The 23,971-nt window shown below is 46.4% G+C and overlaps 1 protein-coding gene across 1 annotated transcript in view; it reads right to left on the bottom strand.

Moving 5' to 3' along the window:
* Nucleotides 1–1,822: 1,822 nt before the first annotated feature.
* Nucleotides 1,823–23,971, bottom strand: part of CPLX1 (complexin 1) — a 189,340-nt gene continuing 167,191 nt past the window's right edge. The window contains exon 4 of the mRNA XM_083482058.1: nt 1,823–8,621. Coding sequence (XP_083338184.1) covers nt 8,424–8,621 — 198 coding nt within the window. The 3' untranslated portion in view covers nt 1,823–8,423. The remainder of the gene's footprint in view (nt 8,622–23,971) is intronic.

Here is a 23,971-nt window from a genome sequence, read left to right as displayed (position 1 = left end):
TTTGTTCTCTGACACACTCGGACCTTCAAGTTTGGGGAGAGAGGGGGTTCCCCCCACTCTCGATTGATGTTGCTGCTCCCTCCCTTCTGGTTGCTTAGCGACTATCTCATAGCTGGGTAGCTCCTCTATCAACTGTGCAACTTCTGTGTCTGCCTGTCTCTCTGCTTCTGGAAACACTGGAAGCAGGGGGTGGTGATGGTGAATATTCCCTCTCCTCTTCTGTTAGGAGCTGATCTCCCTGCGATTGCATTCCCCAATCTTCTGATCCAGACCAGCCCCTGGCACTGTCCCAATGTGCCCGCACAGCACTGACCTCTCACCACCATGCACCATCTATTCTTCCTCCTGGTAAGCAGCAATGATGCTGCTGCCAAGAGGCCAGGTGTGCACAGCCACCCCTCTCACTGACTGCTGCTGCATTTCATTGCTTTCAATAGGTTGCACATTTGAATGCACACCTCTGCCCATATTTGGACGCAGCGGGATATGTTGTTAATATGTCCCAGTTTTAACATCTCTACAGCTAGACGGCGATGTTAGGGTACAGGTAAAAATGCAACCACAGAGCCTAGGACTTGCCGATCAGAAGGTCGGCGGTTTGAATCCCCATGACGAGGTGAGCTCCCGTTGCTCAGTCCCTGCTCCTGCCAACCTAGCAGTTCGAAAGCACGTCAAAGTGCAAGTAGATAAATAGGTACCACTCTGGCGGGAAGGTAAACGGCATTTCCGTGCGCTGCTCTGGTTCACCAGAAGCGGCTTAGTCATGCTGGCCACATGACTTGGAAGCTGTACGCCGGCTCCCTCGGCCTATAGAGTGAGATGAGTGCACAACCCCAGAGTCGGCCACGACTGGACCTAATGGTCAGGGGTCCCTTTACCTTTTACTAAAAATGCAACATATGAATGAAACCAAGAGATATTTGTTCCTGTTCTGTAGGTAGAGCATGAGACTCTAAATCTCAGGGTTGCGGATTTGAGCCCCACATTGGATGGGAGATTCCTACATTGCAGAATGTTGCACTAGATGACCCTTGTTTTCTCTTCCAACTCTATAAATCTATGATTCTACAACAGCACCCCTTTCCAGAAATAGCTGAAGACATTTTTTGTTCTGACAAGCTTTGCCAACTGGATAAATAGGTCTCTGACATGGGGCATTTACATTTATTGTTGCACTATTCATTTGCTGTTATTTTCTTTGCTGTTTAAACTTCTTTTTTTAAATACTTGTTTCTATTATACCACATGCATCACCTCGAGACATATATGTGGAAGGTGATTAACTGATTAATAAAAATAATACCATGGCTGTTTGGATGCACAGGCATTGTACAGTGGTGCCTCGCAAGACGAAAAGAATCCGTTCTGTGATTCTCTTCGTCTAGCGGTTTTTTCGTCTTGCGAAGCAAGCCCATTGACGGATTAGCGGATTAGCGCTATTAGCGCTTTTAGCGGCTTATCTGCTGATCAGATCAGCTGATAAGCAGCTTAGCGGCTTAGAAAAAGTGGGGGGAAGGAAAAAAACCCAGCAGGAACTCGCAAGACATTGTCATCTTGCGAAGCAAGCCCATAGGAAATTCGTTTTGCGAAGCACCTCCAAAACGGAAAACTCTTTCATCTAGCGAGTTTTCTGTCTTGCGAGGCATTCATCTTGCGGGGCACCACTGTACAAATATATTCACCAGAGAGCTGGGATCGGCTGCAATTTTCTATAAAGTGTACCCTTGGTTGGAAACCCAAATTTCAAATCATGGGATGTGTGGCGAGCCCAATATTCTTAGTTCCTAATAGGAATTCCACGGGAAAGCATGGGGGGAGGGGGAGAGGGATGAAATCACTTTTATTATTACCATTTGTTTGTTTGTTTGTTGTTGTTGTTTATTGGCTGTGATTCCATTTGAAAAGAACATTGTACCATTGAACCCACATCATGCAGGAAAAGGTAGCAGGCAGATTACAAACAGAATTTACATTCACAAAGTCTCTACTTGAAGTCACCTTCTGGCTGCTTCCGAAGGTGCTGCATGCATTCCGAAGAGGAAAAAAAAGAGCATTTTGTTTGTTCGTTTCGTTTCACTTATTAGAAAATGCCCATCTAGTTAGTGTTCTGCGCTTTTTTATTATTAGTATTATTATTAGTATTACGCGAGTGTGAAAACAAGCATTGTTTAAAAAGACATTTACTGAAAGATGTTGCTGACTGAGCACATAGAACCGGGAATCTTGGTTAACACAGAATAAAACGGATACAGGTAAATGGGTTCAGAGAGATACATAGGACGTTACATTCAGATCACAACAATGGAATTCCTAACAACAATTGGTTCTAAGAGCCTGTTCGATTGATGTACTGAACATCACTGGTATGTTGAAGGACTGGGCAGATGGAAACTAAGCTAACATATTGTACCGGAAACATAGACAGAGAAATGCCAAAGGGATTTAGCACACAATGCAAGTTTGTTCGTTGGTTCGTTGAAAACACAGAATAGCATTCGTAATGAATATTGCAGTCTGATTTCATATGGCTTTCTCTAAAGATATATGCATGAAGCTCAATGCCAAACTCACTCGTAATCACCTGGCTTCTCCCGGAAGCGAAGGCCTTTTGATTAATGCTGCTTTAATTTATTGATTGTTTAAAAATAAAACAGAAAGGCTTTGGGAGAGGGAGGTGAACAAAATGCAGAAATGGGGAACTGCCCAAGCTTTCCATATCAATACAAACTATTTTTTTCTTAAGGAAAAAAGAAACCCATATACCTGAGATTGAACATATTGTGATTTAATTCTTTTTTTTAAAAAATGAAATAAAATAATAATGCTGTGGAAGGAGAAAGAGATATTCAGAACCCAAGCGAAGAATCACACTTCTCTTTGGTGTTGGTTTTGTGCCCATCAAGTTGCCGAGTGCTAGGTGTTAGTGTTTTATTAGTGGTCCTCAACTCCATAGATACCAGAAGCAAAGAACTGAGGGATTGTGCCGACATTTCATTTCATTTTAGGGAAGGGAAGTGCCCATTGTGACTGTGTTGACAGCAGTTTAGGCACTTTGGAGGCCAGGGACCTTAAAGTTGTAGAGCACTGCTCCAGGCCATTGATTCAGGGCCGATCTGGTCAGCCAAACCAGGTGGCAAGAGTTCTTCTTGGAATGTACCAGTTCATATTTCAACAGGTGATGGGAGAATCTCATTTCTGAATACTCGCCCATCAGAAAAAAAAATAAATAAAATCCTTGCATGCTGAAAAGCAGCGGATCAAGAAGATTGTCTGGCTAGAACCTTTCTGCCTGGAGTGCTAAGTTTGGATGTGCAAGGGCTTTCTCCTAACGTTAGAGAACATTCATAACTTTGAGAAGCTACCTGCTGCCTGAAATGGAACAAGCCAGGAAAAAAATACTACTCTTCCAGTGGCTTCAAGCCCATCTATAGAAACATCGTTGGAGAGAAATTCACTCGCTCTGCTTTTAGCAGAATAGCATGTCTACCTCTATTCCTAGAAAAATAAAATATTTAAATATATGTCTCTGTTAATGGGCCAGAATCAGGGGTGCACCTCATATAGAACTATTTCTGTTTCTTCATGTTTATAGCTGCAGTTTGAACTCCACTAAACCTGGAGTAGCAAACCCCATTGCATGGGGTTTACTTTTGAGTAGATATGGTTAGTATTGCAGCCTTAATCTCCTTTTTTGGGCCACAGTCAAGCAGGTGCATATGGCCAGCATGCAGAATGGAAGCTGCAAAGCTGGCCGTAGAGTAAATCAGTTGCCCAACTGCTCTTCTGCAAGGTGGGACACTGTGGACTGAAAAGAGATTGGTATTTCTTGGATCAGCCAGACAAAAGCATTGCTATGGACAGAACCAGCTGGAAGGCATACCGAGTGAACTCACCATTCAGCAAGGGCAGATTTTGTGTGAACTGGTCCTTAATAGGGGAAACGTTGCCTAAGTGGTTGTAGATAGACAACACACTGGTTCATGGTTGATGAGAGAATAAAGATTCCTTTGCCCAAACAGCCAAAGGCTCAGTCACTATGAGAATTTGAATAAGAGCACACCCCACATTTACAGATTCTAATAGGTATAACAGGAATCACTTTCCCCCAGAGAACCCTGGGAATCTTAGTTCTGTGAGCAGGGTTAGTGGAAGCGAAGGAAGCACTATCAGGGAATGTTCATCATCTTTACCAGACTTCATTTCCAAGGATTCTTTGGAGGAAACCAGATCAGTGACGTTGGTACATGCCAACAGAAAGCTCCTATTCATGCTATAGATGAGGTTTCAGAAACCTGTGGCCTCAACTTGAGACCTGGCATTTGGGAAAGAAAGTGGTAGGACATCTCAGCAGCCTTTTGCTGGCATGGAGGGATGAGTAAGACAACACAGTGAGGGAATTCAGACACCCTAAATCTCGTTACACTACCAGTTCACTGAAAATGAAAAGTTTACCTCAGGATTCATGACAAGCCCACTGTCCTCTCACAAGGTTATCTGGTGGGGCTTTCCTTTTGACCGGAAATGCTGGCCACCAGAAACAGTGTTCTCAGTTTGGATCTCCAGACCCAGAAGCCACATTCAACCTGCTCCCTTATTGCTTTAAGAAGATGGCAGAGAAGCAAACACTTTCAGAGGGTGTTTGTGGCCCTGTGAAGACCAGGAATGTTAGATGTATTGTATTTGTATCTGCTGTTGATTCTTCTCTTATTCTCTATACTTGTAGGGTGTTTTTTTTAAAGAAGAATTTAAAATAATTAAAGTATAAGTTTGTTTTGTAAGGGTTTCAGTATGTCATAAACCACCTCTCTTTGAACCTTAGATGGGGCATATGTTTTATAAATGCAAAAATTGTGACCTTACCCCCAAGCTGCTGGGGTTCAAGGGAAAACATACCTAGTATTATCTGTGGAAATATGAAGGTAAGGTTATTGTTGTTTTCAAAAAATAACAAAACTGGATTAAGCAATGTGCTCTAAGTCAGATTTTTAAACATTGATCTAGATGGGGCTTCAGAACGGAGTTGTTCTGCCTGGATATAGCATATCCTTAAAATTGCTTTTCTGGCATTATGGATATATAACGATAGTCAACATTTTGGAAATTAATCTGTCGTTGTACAACAGGTATGGCCAATATGCCAAACTAGAACATAGCAAAGCAATGAACAACACCCCACACCTGCCACCTCACACCTTAGGATGCTGGATGCTAATAAATCTTATTTTAAAAAACACACACATTCAGTATGACTGCTCATTTCATCAGCTGGTCTTGCCACTGTCTGGCGAAACTGACTCAGTGCTTGGCTGATTTCCAACTGAGCTTTTATTCTGGGGCCAATGCAGATTTGGCCTTTCAGACTACAAGAACCCTTCCTTGGGAAACTTTCAATAATAGGACTGAGCTTCACAATTTGCAGGCTCACATGATATATCTGTTGTTAGATCGGAATACAGGTGGGGAATTCAAATATTTAAAGGCATTTGCTGGATCAGCTGCTGTTGCTCCATCCTCACCCCTCCTCTACCCATGAGTTTTGGACTCCCTGTGTGATTCTAAATCATGGGGGGAACCGATATGTGCACAGCTAGACCCCTGCTCCAGACCTTCAGCCTCAATGCATGTAGAAGCAGCCCTTTGGAAATGTGACAGTGAGGGTGGGGCCAGTGAGGGCGACAGCCATTATTCTGATGGGCCGTAATGCCAGAAGATTTCTATTCAGCCATTCAGGTTGGAATTCAATTCAATCACAAAATCCCATCTGCAGAAGCGTATCAGCTTGCAAAATTGAATGATCCTCTTCCCACTGTGTGTCATTCTGGGGATTCTCCTTACACCATCCCAGACAATTTAGGGGGCAAGCACAGACAGGAAGGAGAGGGGGGAAGCCTCGATACACAAGTTGAAGGCCCCTATCAGTCTCCCACTTCCCTGGCTACCAGTAGTGGTATATATAGACCAGCTACAAACAGGCTTTTCACATGGTCCTGCTGATCATGTGATTCAGCTCCGATTCCAGGATCAGACCTGGGAATGTTACACATAGAAAACAATGAACACCGAGTTCCACCACACTAGCAAGGTAACCTCAGTTCTGGCCCTGGGACAGAATAAATGTTGGTGTGCAGAAGCTGGTCTCCTGAAGTATCTAGAAAGCCAACAGTACGGTATCTAGAAAGCAAAAGCACCAAGAGAGAATCTTGCTGCACCTGCTTAACACTTTTGGCTCATCTAGCTCCATATCACCTTCTTGGCTAAGCAACAGCTATCCCAGATCTCAAGCACAAACACCCCATCCCCCTGGGATTTCTTACCTCCACAGTATTGCTACGCCAGTGAACTATGGCCCTTCTCTGATCTGGGATAGGCTTCAATGTTTTCAAACTTCAGTTTCACAGGTGAAAAATTGGCCATTGTCATTGGACATAGGCTCATACCCATTTATTTCTGAAGGGGGTATGAAGAAGGATGCCTATCACAAGCCAATACAAAGCAGAGAAGCCTCATATCTACATTTTAATAATTGTTTAAGTGACAAGTACCCACCACCTTGGAGCAGGTTTGCTTTGAAATGAACAACAGGGTGGAATATTGTAGTGTACACTTCTCCTGCTCCTAGTCTCTCTGTTAAGTAAAGCATTAGAGGTGCGCTTTCGCTTTTTAAGACCTTGGAAATTCAGTGAAGGGACCCCCTGTATCGCCAAGGGAGCATGGTTCCTTTAGCCCTCCCCGTCTGGCCATGAAAAACAACTTGAGGCCTTCAACGTGAGTTGACTGGATAGTGCAGATGATCCAAGTGTCTCCAAACAAGCTGGAGACTTTATAGATTAGAGGAAATGTACTGGCCGGCTTTTGTTAAGCTAGAAAGGGAAGGCAGCACATTGCAAGCCAAAACTGCAGAGTTCTATATTCACTTACCTGGGAGGAGTAAATTTCACCATACTAAAAGTGCCTTCATTGGAGATTTTTAAGCAGAGGTTGGATGGCCACCTGCTATGGTTGCTTTAGTTGTGATTCCTGCATTGCAGGGGAGTTGGATTAGATGACCCTCGAGGTCACTTCCAACTCCACAATTCTCTGATATTGTGATTTACTTCTGACAGGCATACATAGGATTGTGCTGTCAAGAAACTTCCTCGCTAGCTTCCTATTATGGCTGTTTTCAAGGCTACAAGACCCTTGCCTAGAAGACTCTGAGGCACGTAGATGCTTTCTTATAAAGTGCAGTTGAATGCAGCTCTTCCACTGACATCTGGGCTGGAATTATGGGCAGTGAATGGTCCAGTTTCGACATTATCTCTTATCAGTGATGAGGAATAATGGGAATAGCAGAAAACAAACATGTGTTTCCATTTCAGCTGGGCTGGAGACACCCTACAAGGGCAGGGCTTTGCTGAATATCCTCCCATTTCCATTTTGGGGCCAAAAGTAGAGATTTGTGGAGGCTGAAATATTTGTTCCAAAGCAGTGGTTGTGAATATATTCATGGCCCTCATTGTTTTTGACACTGGCCATTGTTCCCTTAGCTGCTCTGCTTATCTGCCACTTCCACCTGCCTCTATCGCCTTCTGGGGTTAGTCAAGCTGGTCACTGGGACAATGCCCTATTGCTATGTAGCCAATCATACTTGGCATTTTGGTGGCATCGCTGAGGACAAATCTAAGAGAGGAATGTTGCTTAGATTAATCATGTAAGTGATCCCAGCCAATCAAGCATCTCACAGGGAACATGGCAATATTATTACATTATGCAGTGGATCGGTTTTGTCTATGTGGTGATGTTGCTGAGGGCAAACCAATTCAGTTGGAAGAGAGAAGGAGGGTGGGCAATGTTACTGGACAGGGGAAGAATTTTACAGCCATTGCCCCGCCCCCATCACCCAAAAGAGGAAGGTGGTTCTTTTTTTATACTATCCAAAAACAGTGAGTACTTTCAACTTAGACCTATAAAGGGGCATCCTAATGGGTGCCTTGATTCTCTGTTAGTTACAAATTCAGTAAATGAGGAGTGTGTGTGTTGTGTGTGTGCGTGCCACCTATCATTCACTGTGAGTGAACCCTACCTCTTGCTGGGAGACAAAAACGAGCATGATGTAGTCCCTTTTCTCTGCTTAATGTACACCTGCCTCTTTTTAACATACGCAGAACTATGGCTTTATAATAATAAAAAGTTGTGTAGACTGCAGCTCATTCATCTTTACATCCACTTGGAGGCATCGACTAGATGTGAATATGTACAAATTAAGGGATGGATGGGAGAGGGAGGAGGGTGTGGGTCGGGGTTGGGCTTGAGTAAATGGCAAGGGGCTGGAGCTGTGGGTGGGGAGAGGTTGCGTGATGTGTGGCAAGTATAAATTCCCCATTTGGCCAATGGGAAATCCATTTCCTTTACTGTCCACGGACAGACTGGCAGTCTGTAGCCATTTACTTCTTGAACATGTCCTGGAGGGGACCAGGCAGGTATTTGATAACGGTGTCTAGAATGCTCTCCTCTTCCTCCTCGTCCTCGTCGCCACAGCCAGGGGGGATGGCCTTCTTTGGACGTGTCAGACTCCCTTCGGCGTTGGCTTCCAGAGCAGCCTGGGCTTCTGCTTCTCTTTCTTCCTTCTTCTTTATTCCGTACTGCATCAGGGAATAGGGGAGAGGATTGTAGGGAAGTAGAGAGAGGGAGGGAGGGAAGGAAGGAAGGAAAAAAACCACAATTTTGTCACTCTCACAGCTAACACCAGGAATTAAAGCAGGAGAGGATGCCGTACCGAATGTTAATATTTGCTTCTTGCAAAGATCTCATCTCTGCCATGGCCTGTTGGTGGTCAATATTGCTGAGCCTTTAGATCAAACAGCCTTTTTAAAATGTCAGGCGAGCCTTGAATGACAAAGCTGAAGAAAGAGGCATGACCCCTAAAAATCAAGGAACATTATATAAAGAAACAAATCCCTCTTAATCCCCTGCTCGGTTGCACAAAAGTTGAATACAGAAGACTGGGGGGGGGGGGAGGAAGAGTCCCAACCCAACTGGTAATTTACTGAGTGGATTTTCAACCATAGGGAATGCTTCTCTGTGGCTGCTCTGGGGAAGAATTATTCATCACACACTCTCCAAGTTGCCTTGGGTAGATGAATGTCTGAAGGGCTGATCATGAAGAAGGTGGAGCAGACTTGCCCCCTGTCACTTCAGAGGGAAGGACTATGGCAAGAAATAAGCTACATTTTAGGAGAACTGTTCTGACAGGAAGAGCAGTTTGATGTACAATGGGCAGCCTTGGAGAGGCAGAGAGCTTTTTGCTCACTGGAGATACTTAACACCAACTCGTCCATCACCTGTCAGGGATGCTGTAGGTGTATCCATAGAATCATAGAATCGTGGAGTTGGAAGAGACCACAAGGGCCATCGAGTCCAACCCCCTGCCAAGCAGGAAACACCATCAGAGCACTCCTGACATATGGTTGTCAAGCCTCTGCTTAAAGACCTCCAAAGCAGGAGACTCCACCACACTCCTTGGCAGCAAATTCCACTGTCGAACAGCTCTTACTGTCAGGAAGTTCTTCCGAATGTTTAGGTGGAATCTTCTTTCTTGTAGTTTGGATCCATTGCTTCGTGTCCGCTTCTCTGGAGCAGCAGAAAACAACCTTTCTCCCTCCTCTATGTGACATGGCCCTTGTGGTCTCTTCTAACTCTATGATTCTATGATTCTAAGGTGACCCAGAAACTACAACTAATCCAGAATGTGGCAGCTAGACTGTTGACTGGGAGTGGCCGCCGAGACCATATAACACCATTCCTGAAAGACTGACATTGGCTCCCAGTACGTTTCTGAGCACAATTCAAAGTGTTGATGCTGACCTTTAAAGCCCTAAATGGCCTCGGCCCTGTGTACCTGAAGGAGTGTCCCCAACCCAATCGTTCAGCCCAGACACTGAGGTCCAGCGCCGAGGGCCTTCTGGTGGTTCCCTCACTGCAAGAAGTGAGGTTACAGGGAACCAGGAAGAGGACCTTCTCAGTAGTGGCGTCCACCCTGCAGAATCCCCTCCCATCAGATGTCAAGGAAATAAACAGCTATCCGACTTTTAGAAGACATTTGAAGGCAGCCCTGTTTAGGGAAGTTTTTAATGTTTGATGTTTTATCGTGTTTTTCATATTCTGTTGGGAGCTGCCCAGAGTGGCTGGGGAAACCCAGCCAGATGGACAGGGAATATATAAATTGTTGTTGTTGTTCTACCAGTGTTGGGTGGTAAAATCAAAGTTTGACAATTATGCTAGATATTAACTTTGGGTATGTATATCTTTGGGTCCAGTATATCTGAAGGAGCGTCTCCACCCCCATCGTTCTACCCGGACACTGAGGTCTAGCACCGAGGGCCTTCTGGCAGTTCCCTCACTGCGAGAAGCCAAGTTACAGGGAACCAGGCAGAGGGCCTTCTCGGTAGTGGCGCTCGCCCTGTGGAACGCCCTCCCAACAGATGTCAAAGAGAACAACAACTATCAGGCTTTTAGAAGACATCTGAAGGCAGCCCTGTTTCGGGAAGCTTTTAATGTTTGATGTATTATAGTATTTTAATATTCTTTTGGAAGCCGCCCAGAGTGGCTGGGGAAGCCCAGCCAGATGGGCGGGGTATAAATAATAAATTATTATTATTATTATTATGTTCAGTTGAGAATTTCCAGTCCCATTTGAGCCCACAGCCAGGGTTGAGAAAGATTCCCTATTTGAAATCTTGGAGAGCTAGTGCAGACAGTTCGAATGTAGATGGACCAACGGTCTGACTTTGCAGCTTCCTGTGTTCTTATGTAACAGCTTCTGTACTTTCATCATTATATAAAAAGGGAAATGCTGTAGGGTATGTTTAGCCCGGAAAAGAGACTGAGAGGAGATTTGAAAGCCATCTTCAAGTATCTCAAGGACTGTCACAAGGAAGATGGAGCAAGCTTGTTCTTTACTGCTCCAGAGGGTACGACCCAAAGCAATGGGTTCAAGTTACAAGGAAGGAGATTCCAACTAAACATCAGGAATAACTTTTTTGACAGTCAAAATAAAAAAAAATCCTTCCAGTAGCACCTTAAAGACCAACTAAGTTAGTTCTTGGTATGAGCTTTCGTGTGCATGCACACTTCTTCAGATACACTGAAACAGAAGTTACCAGATCCTTCTATATAGTGAGAGGGTGGGGAAGGGTATTACTCAGAAGGGTGGTGGGAATGGGAGATTGGCAGATAGCTGAGATGAGCCTGTTGATGACTCTTAACGACTGCAATAGGTCTTACAGGAAAAGGCAAGGGGTGAGAAGGTGAAAAATGGCTTAGTCATGTATAATGAGATAAGAATCCAATGTCTTTGTTCAGACCAGGTCTCTCCATGGTTCTAAGTTTGGTAATGAGTTGCAATTCAGCAGCTTCTCTTTCCAGTCTATTTCTGAAATTCCTTTGTAGTAAAACAGCTACTTTGAGATCTTGTATAGAATGTCCTGGGAGATTGAAGTGTTCTCCTACTGGTTTCTCTGTTTTGTGATTCTTGATGTCAGATTTATGTCCGTTTATTCTTTGGCGTAAGGTTTGGCCTGTTTGTCCAATATAGACAAACAGTCTATATTGACAGTAAGATCTGTTCAACAGTGGAACAGACTCCCTTGGAAGGTGGTGGACTCTCCTTCCTTGGAGGTTTTTAAGAAGAGCTTAAATGGCCATCTGGGTGCTTTAGTTGAGATTCCTGCAATGCAAGGGGCTGGACTAGATTACCCCCAGGTTCCCTTCCAACTCTACAATTTATGATTCTATGTAGCTGTTGCATAATAAAATGTTGGCATATTTTTTAAAAGGACTCCCTAGAAATAAACAGTCTGGCATTTAAAAAATGAAATCAGTTAGCAATCCAGATCCCTACCGCACAGACTTACGTGAAAATCTATAGCTTGGGAAATGACCTGCTTTTGGCCACTCCAAGCCATTTCAATTACGCTGAATTAAGAAGGCACTTCACGAGCGAAAGGGCACAGAGGGTGTCAGATTATCTCCTGCAAAAGAACTCATCCATCTGATCCAAAAGTAATTGCTTTGTCCAAATGATCCCCACCTTTCCTTTCACTTTTGCATTCTAATTAAGCCACGTGCTGGAATCAAGATGAAATTCAATATACATGATTCGCGGGATAACTGGTAGGGACAAACTCTCCGCAAAAGCTAGCAAAACACTCGACGAGAACGAGCAGCTTCAAAAAGGAAAAAGGAAAATTACATGGGATTTACAAAGGGATCAAAGGATTATCCTGGGACAAACTCTTCATTGTTTCCCCTGGACTGACTATTGTAAGCTGCAGGTGCTCTTTTGACAGCTGGTCTGCTGAAACTGCCTCCCGCATTAATGTGACCAGCCAAGTGTCAATAACTCAACTCCACTTTTTCATAAACTCCATCCGGGAACAAGGTGCACTCAACATGGCCCCAGTTCCTCTGAGACCCTTCTTTGTGTTGCGTGGTGAGTTCCCGCCTCCCCCCAAAGAAATAAATACACAGAACACAAGAATTCAGGTTAATGGGTCAAATTAGGCCACAACTTTTATTGATTACAGGAATTGAGCGGTATTGGCCTTAGGCATTGGTCCTAACTATTAACCGGCTAAAAGCCGGAAGGGTTAATCACCAGTGGGAGGAGTCCTGCTGAGGCACGTCAACTAGGACCTCCCCCCGATGTCACCTTGTGGGGGCGTGCCATGGGGCCACACCTCCTTAGGCTTAGGACAAGGCCACGCCCCCTGGAATCCTTTACCGGACTACCCTTGTCTGGGGGAAGGTGATGGCGTTCCTCCCCCCCTCATTTGCATAACAACAGGACTGTACCCCCACCAATGCCTAACCGCCAATACCGAAGAGTTGTGACGGTTTGCTACGAGGTAGGTGAAAACCAAATGGCTAGTGCCAATCTGCCAGTTGGGAAAATTCCTACTAGGCCCCTTGACGGTGACCAACCGTAGTTCATAGCAACGTCAGGGAACCTAGCCTAGAGGGTGGGATGGGAGGGAAAAACCGAGTCAGCTGTGGGGCAGGAAAGAGAAGGGGCCTTGGCTGCGGCCAGGTTACATAGCCGAGGCCTCGCCCCCGGCGCCAGCCGATTGGCTAGCTCGAGGTATGAGGTGAACAGGGATTCCCTTGTTATCGCGGGGGCTGGAGCCAGCCCCCGTGTGTGTGGGGAGGGGCGTGACGCCCGCAACCCCACCTCCTTGCCAGCACGGAAGTGGCTTTCCTCCTCCACTAGAACTCTGGATGGTGGAAACATGAGAATGGGCCTTTTCTGCTGTGGCTCCCCATTGTAGAATGCTCTCCCCAGGGAGATTCGGCTGGTGCCTTCATAATACCAGTTTAGGTGCCAAGAGAAGACATTCCTCTTCAACTAGGCCTTTGGCTGCTTGACATTTGATGCCCTTTTAAATGTGTTGTGGCAGGGGGCTTATTGGTTTGTTTCTGTTTTTATTTTTATTATGTATTTTGCATTCTTTGTATGTCATTTTACATTGTGAACCACCCCGAGATCTGCAGAAAAAGGGTGGTATACCATTATTATTATTATTATTATTATTATTATTATTATTATTATTAACAATGAAGAGGAGTGCCAGAATAGCTCCCCTGGCAAGTTTGCATCCCTCTGTGATTCATCATCATGATCATCATTTTATTTGCACCCTCTCATCTAACTGGGCTGCCAAGAAACCCCTTGCTACATTTTGCTACGATTTTCTTTTTCTGTTCTTTTTAATCCCTCCCTTGTTTCAGGCAGAGCAGTTGAGGTGGGTGGAGATTGGTTCACATTTTGAGCTGCTGAGTCACAGAGGGGTACAAACTCACCCGTGGAGCTGTTCTGGGGCTCCTCTTGGTGCCGTCCTCCCCATAGCCTCTCCTACCCTCTTCTCCTTCCTGGTAAGCAGCAAGCAACTCTGTCGTTGGGAAAGCAACGCTGGTAAAGTGCTTACTGAGCTGTGCCAAAAATAACAAAATAAGGCCCAGCATGCCCTGCCTTTCCCCAACTCTCTGACCAGGCCCTTGGGATGTGGGTGCCGCTGTGGGTTAAACCACAGAGCCTAGGTCTTGCCAATTGGAAGGTTGGTGGTTTGAATCCCCGTGATGGGGTGAGCTCCCGTTGCTCGGTCCCTGCTCCTGCCAACTTAGCAGTTCGAAAGCACATCAAAGTGCAAGTAGATAAATAGGTACCACTCCGGCGGGAAGGTAAACGGCATTTCCGTGCGCTGCTCTGGTTCGCCAGAAGCGGCTTAGTCATGGTGGCCACATGACCTGGAAGTTGTACGCTGGCTCCCTCGGCCAATAAAGCAAGATGAGCACTGCAACCCCTCATTCTCACTTGGAGCCCTAGTGGTCACCATCCTTGACCTTGCATAAGGCTCACAGGATTACCAAGGGGCAACGCTACAATGGATCAACAGCCAAGTGGCTGTGTGGCTCTCAGTACATTACAGTGTCGCCAAGGGTTAAGCCCACCAATGTGGGGGTCAGTGTAGGCAGAGCTGAGCAAGAGTGACCAGTGACCTCACTCGGTTTAAGGCAGCTAATACGTTCCTATGATAAGAAATTTTTCTGTTTTGCTATTTTGGTTCATTTCCCCAGTACTCCTTGCTTTCCTTCCACCATCCAAATGACCCTAACCTGTTCCCTGCTAAGGTTCTTCCTACTGTGATTACAGATTTTGGCAAACCACACGGGTATTGTTGGGACTTGAAATAAATTGACACTGCCAGCTGGATGTCAGTGCTGACCTTTAGCACCACATGCCCTGGAACACAAATGCTCACTGGCATATGGAGATGTTTAAAGGGGCGGGGAGGGGATCGACTTTGGAGAAAGGAGCTCTTCCAACAATAAATTCATCTTTCAATGATAATCAGCTGGCACCAACTACCCCAGATAAAGGGAGCAGGGAAGCCACACCTTAGTTGCTATGTTTTGATTGCAATTTGATATGTATTGTATAACCATCTGGAGCACTTTCATTTGTAGCTACATTTTGTGGACTTCCTGACAAGACAGAAGTACTGTTTTTGTGGGACGGGGGCGGGCTGGTGTGGAGGACTCCCTGGTCCTGAATGGGGTAACTGTGCCCCTGAAGGACCAGGTGAGCAGCCTGGGAGTCATTTTGGACTCACAGCTGTCCATGGAGGCGCAGGTCAATTCTGTATCCGGGGTAGATGTCTACCCAATCCACCTGGTATGCAGGCTGAGACCCTGCCTGCCCGTGGACTGTCTCACCAGAGCGGTGCATGCTCAAGTTATCTCCCACTTGGACTACTGCAATGCGCTCTACATGGGGCTACCTTTGAAGGTGACCCGGAAACTACAACTAATCCAGAATGCAGCAGCTAGACTGGTGACTGGGGGCAGCTGCCGAGACCACATAACACCGGTCTTGAAAGACCTACATTGGCTCCCAGTATGTTTCCGAGCACAATTCAAAGTGTTGGTGTTGACCTTTAAAGCCCTAAATGGCCTCGGCCCAGTATACCTGAAGGAGCGTCTCCACCCCCATCATTCTGCCCGGACGCTGAGGTCCAGCACCGAGGGCCTTCTGGCGGTTCCCTCATTGCAAGAAGCAAAGCTACAGGGAACCAGGCAGAGGGCCTTCTCGGTAGTGGCGCCAGCCCTGTGGAACGCCCTCCCATCAGATGTCAAAGAGATAAACAACTACCTGACATTCAGAAGACATCTTAAGGCAGCCCTGTTCAGGGAATTTTTTAATGTGTGACATCTTAGTGTATTTTTGGTCTTTGTGGAAGCCGCCCAGATTGGCTGGGGAAACCCAGCCAGATGGGCGGGGTACAAATAATAAATTATTATTATTAATACTCCTCTGAGGTTATGGCTTTCCTCTGCAGGAGTGTACACATGCAAGGGCTGTACACCGATTCCTCAAATCTGATTTCTGGGTCTGATTTGTAGTTCTGGATTAGACCTGATTCAGATCAGATCAATCTGAACATCATCTTGTCTGCCCCAGATAACAAAATACAAATATTTGGAAATCGGTTTGATTTGCATTGGGAAACCAAAATAACCATATCTTTCTTGTTTTCTACCAAATCTGCAGGCATGCCAGCCCCTACAAAATTGTAACACTGCAAAATTATAGACAGGAAGCTCCAGGGTTGTTGTGGTTTTGAAAAAAAGAGAGACTGTACTGCACTTATGTTTGTAATATTACACAATATTTGTGCAGCTTGTACACTTGACTGTATACATTGTACTCAAAGGACTCCCACTCTCACAACAAAGTTCTAATAAAGAAAGACACCTTAAACAGAACACACCTGTAAACAAACCTTGTCAAAACTAGAGCCAAAATTGGGGGAGAGGGATACTAAGACACAAACTTTTAAAAAAGGATGGGATGATTGGGAAACGATGGAAAACATTCAAACACATATATACTGTGAAGGAAACAAATCACAAGCTGAACAAATGGCACCAAGCTCTTTCTAAGAGACAGAACTTATGCATTAAGACTTTAGCATCCCTCCCCTCAAGCATTGCAAATGGAGATTGATTGAGCCCTGCAGCTCTCAGTAAGCAAAGTACAGCTCTCCTTCTCTCCTCCCACCCTGGAGTTTGCCATATATGGTGCTGTAATTAATAACTGCAACAATTTGGAGACTGTCTGGCTTTCTGAGAGACAGTTTCGAACAACAGATCCACTATGTAGCAATTGGTAGCTGCTTCAGCAAGGTGCAAGTTAGCCTGAATCAGTCCAGGATCCAGCCAAATCCAATGCACAACCCTAATGCATGCAAGCTGAGAACCTGAGCAGCAGTGGTCAGTCACATTACTGCTGCTTACTAGGAGGTAGAAGCAGGGAGGGAATGAGGGAGCGAGGAGGTTGGCACAGTGCAAACACACCCGAGGAGCTAATCTGGCGTTCCTGTCGGTGTGTTTGCACCACACCACCCTCCCTGCCACCTCCGCCTCTACCTAAGAAGCAGCAACACTACTCTCCAGAGGTCAGGTGAACAGCAGCACTCCACCATGCCATGTGTTACTGCCTTACAGTATAGTTGTAATAGCTGTAGCAATATAAGGTTTGGTAAGCACTCAGGAGGGTACGCAGGTGGCGCTGTGGGTTAAACCACAGAGCCCTAGGACTTGCCGATCAGAAGGTCAGCGGTTCAAATCTCCACGATGGGGTGAGCTCCCGTTGCTCGGTCCCAGCTCCTGCCCACCTAGCAGTTCGAAATCACGTCAAAGTGCAAGTAGATAAATAGGTACCACTCTGGCGGGAAGGTAAACGGCATTTCTGTGCGCTGCTCTGGTTTGCCAGAAGCGGTTTAGTCGTGCTGGCCACATGATCCGGAAGCTGTACGCCAGCTCCCTCGGCCAGTAAAGCAAGATGAGCGCTGAAACTCCAGAGTTGTCCGCGACTGGACCTAATGGTCAGGGGTCCCTAATTTACCCTTTACCTCTAAGCACTCAGGACACTTGAGAGTGCTGGATCTCTTGAATGAATTTACCTGAATTCCTTCCAAACATACGCAGAGAAAACCATCAAATAGCTACCTCCTGCCCTCACATATGGCAGTCTCACACCCCATTTAAAATGGGGTTAATAAGGAGCAAGGCTTCCGGGTCAGAAAGCATGCCTTCTATGCAGGTCTTGATCCTGGCAACCTTTCTTAGAAGCGGATCACTGCTCTGCTAGTCCACTCCCTCTCTTCTTGGAATGAATCCCCACGATTCCGTCAGAAGCTCTTGAAAATCAGCCTATTCATTTCCGAACAACAACTTTCAGCAGCCTGGGTACATAATATTGTTGGCTTCTCAAGTATAATTAAGCACATTTTGTTTTCGGCATTCTTCTCCTCTCCATCCTGTGGATCCTTTTCACCTCGCCTGCATTTTGGAGGACAATTCTGACAGATCCAGCTGTCTCTGTGTACCCCCCCCCCCAAATCACGGACTGTGCTACAGCTTGCATTTTTCAGCGTGCATCATGAATATTTATTCGTTTCTCAAACACACTTCAAAGTTCTTTATTACGCCTTAGGGAATCTGCAGCATGGCCGGTTCTGGAGGGAGGGGAGGCTGGGCATTTGCCAGGGCTCCAAGACCAGCAAAGAGCCGATTGCCTCGGGGGGATAAGCAAATGTGTCAGCTTCAGTTTCTCTCCATTTCCCATCTCCCCAGCCAGAAAGTCAACCCCACACATTTCTGCACCGCGTTACCATTTCCTTCAAAATCCCCACAAGTAATTGTCTGCATTTCAGTGCAAGTTTCTCCTGATATCACAGGCTGATTTGGGGGAGCGCAACCAGTTTGGCCGCACTGGGCGCAGAGCCTTGGGGGCACTGCAGGGGGTGCCACAATGATGTAGAATGAAAGGTGAGAGGTCGGCGGGAGGATTTGGCATTGCACAAGGCATTGCTGAAATTTGAGACCCCAGGATCTGCCATTGCTAATATACACATTTTTCATGCAATTTTGCTTTTTATACCCCAGCACCAGCCTTTGGCTAATTCAATTATAGCATATATAGCATGATTAATATTGTTTTGCAGCAATGGGTCTAGACCCGTGGTTCGCAATGTGGGGCATGCACCCCACAGGGGGGCAATTTGATTTTTAAGGGGGAGAATGAGTCATTAACAGTGAATGGCACTTTAGGCTTCCTCCACGTGAATAGTTCACTTTTTGAATAGTAAGAATTATATGTCAAAGGGGGGGGGGGAGGGTGTCAGGATTTTAGAGATGCTTAGGCATGCAAGGCCAAAAAAAGGGTGGGAACCACTGGTCTAGACTTTCAAAACCATTCTCCATAATTCAAGCCAACCCCCTGGCAGTCAAACCAACAGAGTTCAGTGGGTACTTCCAGGTATGGATGCAAGGGACAGCAACTTCTGGAGTAGACCTACATACTGGCAGGGAGGGGAGATTGAACTATTTTATTTTATTAGTTTTTTTTCTCAGAGGTAGTGGTGGCCACAGGTTTTTGAAGACCCTTGGGCAAGACATCCTCAGTCCTCCTTGCCTTGGGATAGATAGGACTCCTCCCTGTTTTCATAAAAAGGATCTCTGCCATAGTCCTCAGCCTTCCCCTTTCCACTGCTCTTCTCCCTTGGCCTCCACTCCATTCCAGCATCTCCTCGGGCCACCAGAACTCACCTTCCCTTCTATTTTGGGTACAAGGAGTCCAACTCATGGACAGATAACTTTTTTTTGCTCTCATCAACCACACCACCCATAAGGGTTGATCGCTGCTGCTTCCTCATGGCTCAAGGTCATAGAATCATCAGGCAGAAACCCACTTCAACAGGGGACTCCACTACTGTTAATAGAGCCCCCTGGACCTGTTGCTGCTCCCCTTGTCATTGCCACCTCCCTTGTCCCCTTTGGCCAAGAGGGAGGGAGAGAGTACCAAAAAGGAATGGGAGTGAACAGAAGGAACAGCAGCTGCCACTTCCACCTTGGTCTTCTGCTTTGCCCTCATGGAATGTTGGAGTGTATGGGATTCACACCATTCCTAATGGTGCAAATCATGCCAGATCACATCTGGCCCTAAGTCTGTGGCTCAACCAGGCAGTTCACTGGAGGGCAGGTTTCTTTTCCTTCAGGAAGCAATTTCAACCCATTTCCATTTGTAGATTCGGGTGGCGCTGTGGTCTAAACCACTGAACCTCTTTGGCTTGCTGATCAGCAGGTCGATGGTTCAAATCCCCATGACGAGGTGAGCTCCCGTTGCTCTGTCCCAGCTCCTGCCAACCTAGCAGTTCGAAAGCACACCAGTGTTCGTAGATAAATAGGTACTGCTGTGGCGGGAAGGAAAACGCCATTTCCTTGCGCTCTGGCTTCTGTCATGGTGTTCCATTGCACCAGAAGCGGTTTAGTCCTGCTGGCCACATGACCCGGAAAGCTGTCTGTAGACAAATGCCGGCTCCCTCGGCCTGAAAGTGAGATGAGCCCTGCAACCCCATAGTCACCTTTGACTGGACTTTACCATCCTTTTTTTTACCATTTGTAGAGAAGGGTGTAGAAATGTTATGACGATACTTTAAGTCTTAAATTATAAAGACATGGGAAGGGCATTGAAAGAGAGAGAACTCCTTGGAGTGAATTGTGCCTGAGTTTTGCTTCCCTCCCCAGCAACACTAGGCCACGCTAAGGTCATTAGGCGTGATATTACTTCAGTACAATTAAGCACCAAGGATGCTCCATTAATTTACATTAGGCACAGGCATCTGCTTGGCAGTACGCTGTTCACCAGGTGTGAAGAGCTCAATTCCCCTTCTCATAAGCTCATTCATTATCTTCTTCATTATCGCGGGAGCTCACTTTGCTCCAAGAATGCTGCCATAAGGACCCATATGGATTGCCCTGGTGGTAGAATGGGGATGAGTCAATAGATTTGCCATCCAGCCTGAGCCATGAGGCTGAGGCACTGAAGCAGGAAATGAAACACACTCTCTTGCCCCTAAGAGTGGGAGGGAGAGGAAAGGACTAATACGCAGCCTTTGAAGGCTAAAAAGAAATTAACTCTTTACTTGTTCTATGTATTTCATCATGCCAAAAGACTTCACTGATGGAGGGCTATGCTAAATAACCTCCCAATTTCTGGCATTCGTGTTCCAAGTAGAACATTCAATGCTGTCAGACAAATCACTGAGAATGTAAAGGTAAAGGTAAAGGGACCCCTGACCATTAGGTCCAGTCGTGACCGACTCTGGGGTTGCGGCGCTCATCTCGCTTTATTGGCCGAGGGAGCCGGCGTACAGCTTCGAGGTCATGTGGCCAGCATGACTAAGCCGCTTCTGGCGAACCAGAGCAGCGCACGGAAACGCCGTTTACCTTCCCGCCGGAGTGGTACCTAATTATCTACTTGCACTTTGACGTGCTTTCGAACTGCTAGGTTGGCAGGAGCAGGGACTGAGTAACGGGAGCTCACCCCGTTGCGGCGATTTGAACCGCTGACCTTCTGATTGGCAAGCCCTAGGCTCAGTGGGCTCTGTGGTTTAACCCACAGCTCCACCCACGTTCCACAATGTATATCTTGCCAAATTATTTTTGATGTTGTTTGGGATTGCCTTTGTCCCCTACCACCCAGTTTTGACTTCTCAGCACCATTTTTCTTTGCTCTCACTGATCATGGCCTCTTCGATTCAACTGACTGCAGCAACCCACATTATTTTGTGTACAAGCCTCCATCACATCATACACAGCATCACAACATCCCTGGCAAAATCATTCTGCCTGCCACTTCCAATGACCACGGACAGTGATGGCAAATGTGTTTTCAGCAGGTGCAGCACGCCCGCCCCCCGACAAAACCCTTTCAGCGCTCACAGAAATGAACACAAAATTTAGGCGCATAGTTTCAACTCCGTTCTCCACTGATCACGGATGATTTCTCTCAGGCAAGGGGTCAAAGTCAGAATAATTTCACAAGCCAAATCACAAATTTTCATTTGCATGCAGGTTCAGCTGAGTGATTCAAAAACTCTGTGTCTATTTAAAATGTCATGGGACACATTGATATCAATACACCTTTGCATACTCTAAACTTGGTTTCAGATTATCCGAGCATTACTAAGGAAGCGGTGGTGAAGATCCAGTGACATATGAACTTCCACTTCCTAAGGCCTGCCCTCTATGATGAGGGGGTGGTCTGACCAGGAAGGAGACACAGCTTTTCCAGTCTGGTTTTTATTTCCAGGTGCGTGTCTCTGTTTTGCTTTTTATGTTTTCTCTTCCATTGACATCAGCTGGAGGGGAAACTGCTATCCCCACTCCAGGGCTGGTGCGTTAATTTATCTGCTACTCATTTGTGGCATCCCCTACTGGGGAGCTATTTATTTACCCATGATTCCCTGGAGCCAGCAGCAGTTGAGCCCGTAGATGTAAGAGGGAGCCAGGAAGCCCCCCCTCCCATCCTATTCTGAACAGAGGATAGCTGCAAATAACTTCTCTGTATGAGGGACAGTTATAGTGGCTAATGTAGGTGCCTTTTTCATTGATGGAGTGGCTGTTGGTGGTGGGGGAATCATGTCCACCCCATTTTGTGGTTCTGTGTCTTTTATGCTCTTTTAGGTGGCCTGTGATGGCCTGTGATTCGGACTCGGAGGCTGAACCTGAGGAATCCCAGCCTGCACAGGAGTCCCCGCCTCCAGAACCAGTTGAGCCGGGGCTGGGGCCTGAGCCTGAAGGGTCCTCACCTGCGCTGGATCCTCAGGTGCAGGTGCCAGCTGAGTCTGCTCTGGCTCCTGAGGTGATGGAGGACCCATTGCCTGCAGGTGCTCCACTCTCAGCCCCGTCAGGGGAAGCTGAGGTGGCCTCTGGGTCCGGTAACCCTCCAGCCTCTCCTGAGCTGCAGAGGCTCAGGGCAGAGAGGCAGAGGGAACTAAGTTCCCGCAGGAGGAGTGCTCGCCTCCAGGCCAGGAGAGGCGAGGCACCTGTGGACCGGGGCCACCCTATGCCTCGGGGCAGATAAAAGCCAGCCAGCCCCAGTCCCAGGTTGCGGGAGCAACATTGTTGGTAGCCTTTTCCTGCCTGCACCCTGTCCTGCTCTTCTGCTGGAGTTCCTGACCTCACCCAACTCTCTGCCTTGGACCCCGCTTCAGCTTTGACGGACAGCCTCCATACCGCACCCTCGACCTCGGACTGGACTCGGACCTTGCCGCATGGTTAACCCTCGGGACCAGCATGCAACCATTTTGTGTTATGCCCTCCAAGGCAACCATTTTGAGACTGATGCCCATGCCGCTTTTTCAAATGTGCCCACTGACCCAAAAAGTTTGCCAGTCCTTACTCTGGGTAAAGGGTACATTCTCCTGGTCACAAGGACTTCCAAGAAAACTTCTTAAGCCTGGCTATTTGTGGTCTCTGTTCAGGCTACTGAAGGGAGGGGTGAAGACGCCAAGGCCAGTGGCAGACATAAGGTACCCCTAGAGGAACTGGGCTAGGAAGAATCTGCCCCCTCAGTCTGAAGATGCTGGTCAGGCCTGCTTAAATACGAGATACTTTTTTGCAATAAAAACCAGCTAAATACTAACATTTGGTGAAACAAAAAGAGATTCTTCCAAGTTTCTGAAGCCTTGCAGCAGTAGCTGCAGCTCCAAGCGCTGTTTATGCAAGATTTTATTGCACACAAAGAGAAGAAATCTACTTGGATGCCAAATCAAATGTAAAACGGACTTAACTGTTGGTGCAAGGAAGGAGAAATCTCACCATTCACTGCTACGAAGAGAACCTTAGCTGTCATTATTCCAGAGAACTGAGCCCTACAATATCAGACCACAGGTGTGTAAATAACTAAAGCTATATGTCAGCCTTGTCAGCCTGCTGCAGTAAAGGAAATGGAGTTTTTAGTACAGAGCGGGAAACCAATAAAAAAGTATGGTGGGAAATAAAAAGACGTTCCAAACAAATATCAAAGGGAGTATCTTCAAAGTTAGGCTTCCTGTCTGCTGGGATATGATGGAGTTTTTACCCAGTATGGGTGACAGATTATAAAAGACTTTTCAAAAAATCATGGGGCATATTGTACTGATTGTTAGACTAGTGCTCTTTGCTGTGAGTCTATTAGCATGAGTAGGTGCTTCAGCTTGCACCACAAATAGGAGAACTGGCATTCCTACTCAAGGGCGGGTGCCGCTACTATTTCAAGGAAGACCTTAAAAGTGGCCATCATCTTTTTGGTGATTGTTCCTGTACCTTGAGCAGCTTTGTAGTAAAGCTAGTAACACTTCACTGAGGTGCCATCTCTCCTGAGATGAAACTCAGAAATCGGAGTCCATACAGACAGCACCATCAGCTTGAGGTACGTATCAACAGCTGGTGCCGACATGCATAGAGACTTAGGCATGGTGTGATGGCTGATAAGAAGCTGAGGTGTTGCTGATGCATTGCACATCCAGCACCACTCATCCCGTAAGCTCTTCTCCATCAAATTCGGACCCTGAGTTGTCATCTCAGTGGTGAGGACCTGGATCTGGCT

This window comes from Podarcis liolepis (assembly GCF_965112155.1).
Source record: "Podarcis liolepis genome assembly, chromosome: 17".
Classification (NCBI taxonomy): domain Eukaryota; kingdom Metazoa; phylum Chordata; class Lepidosauria; order Squamata; family Lacertidae; genus Podarcis; species Podarcis liolepis.
Note: the sequence above shows the minus strand (reverse complement) of the source record. Positions and strands in the feature narration are given on the sequence as shown.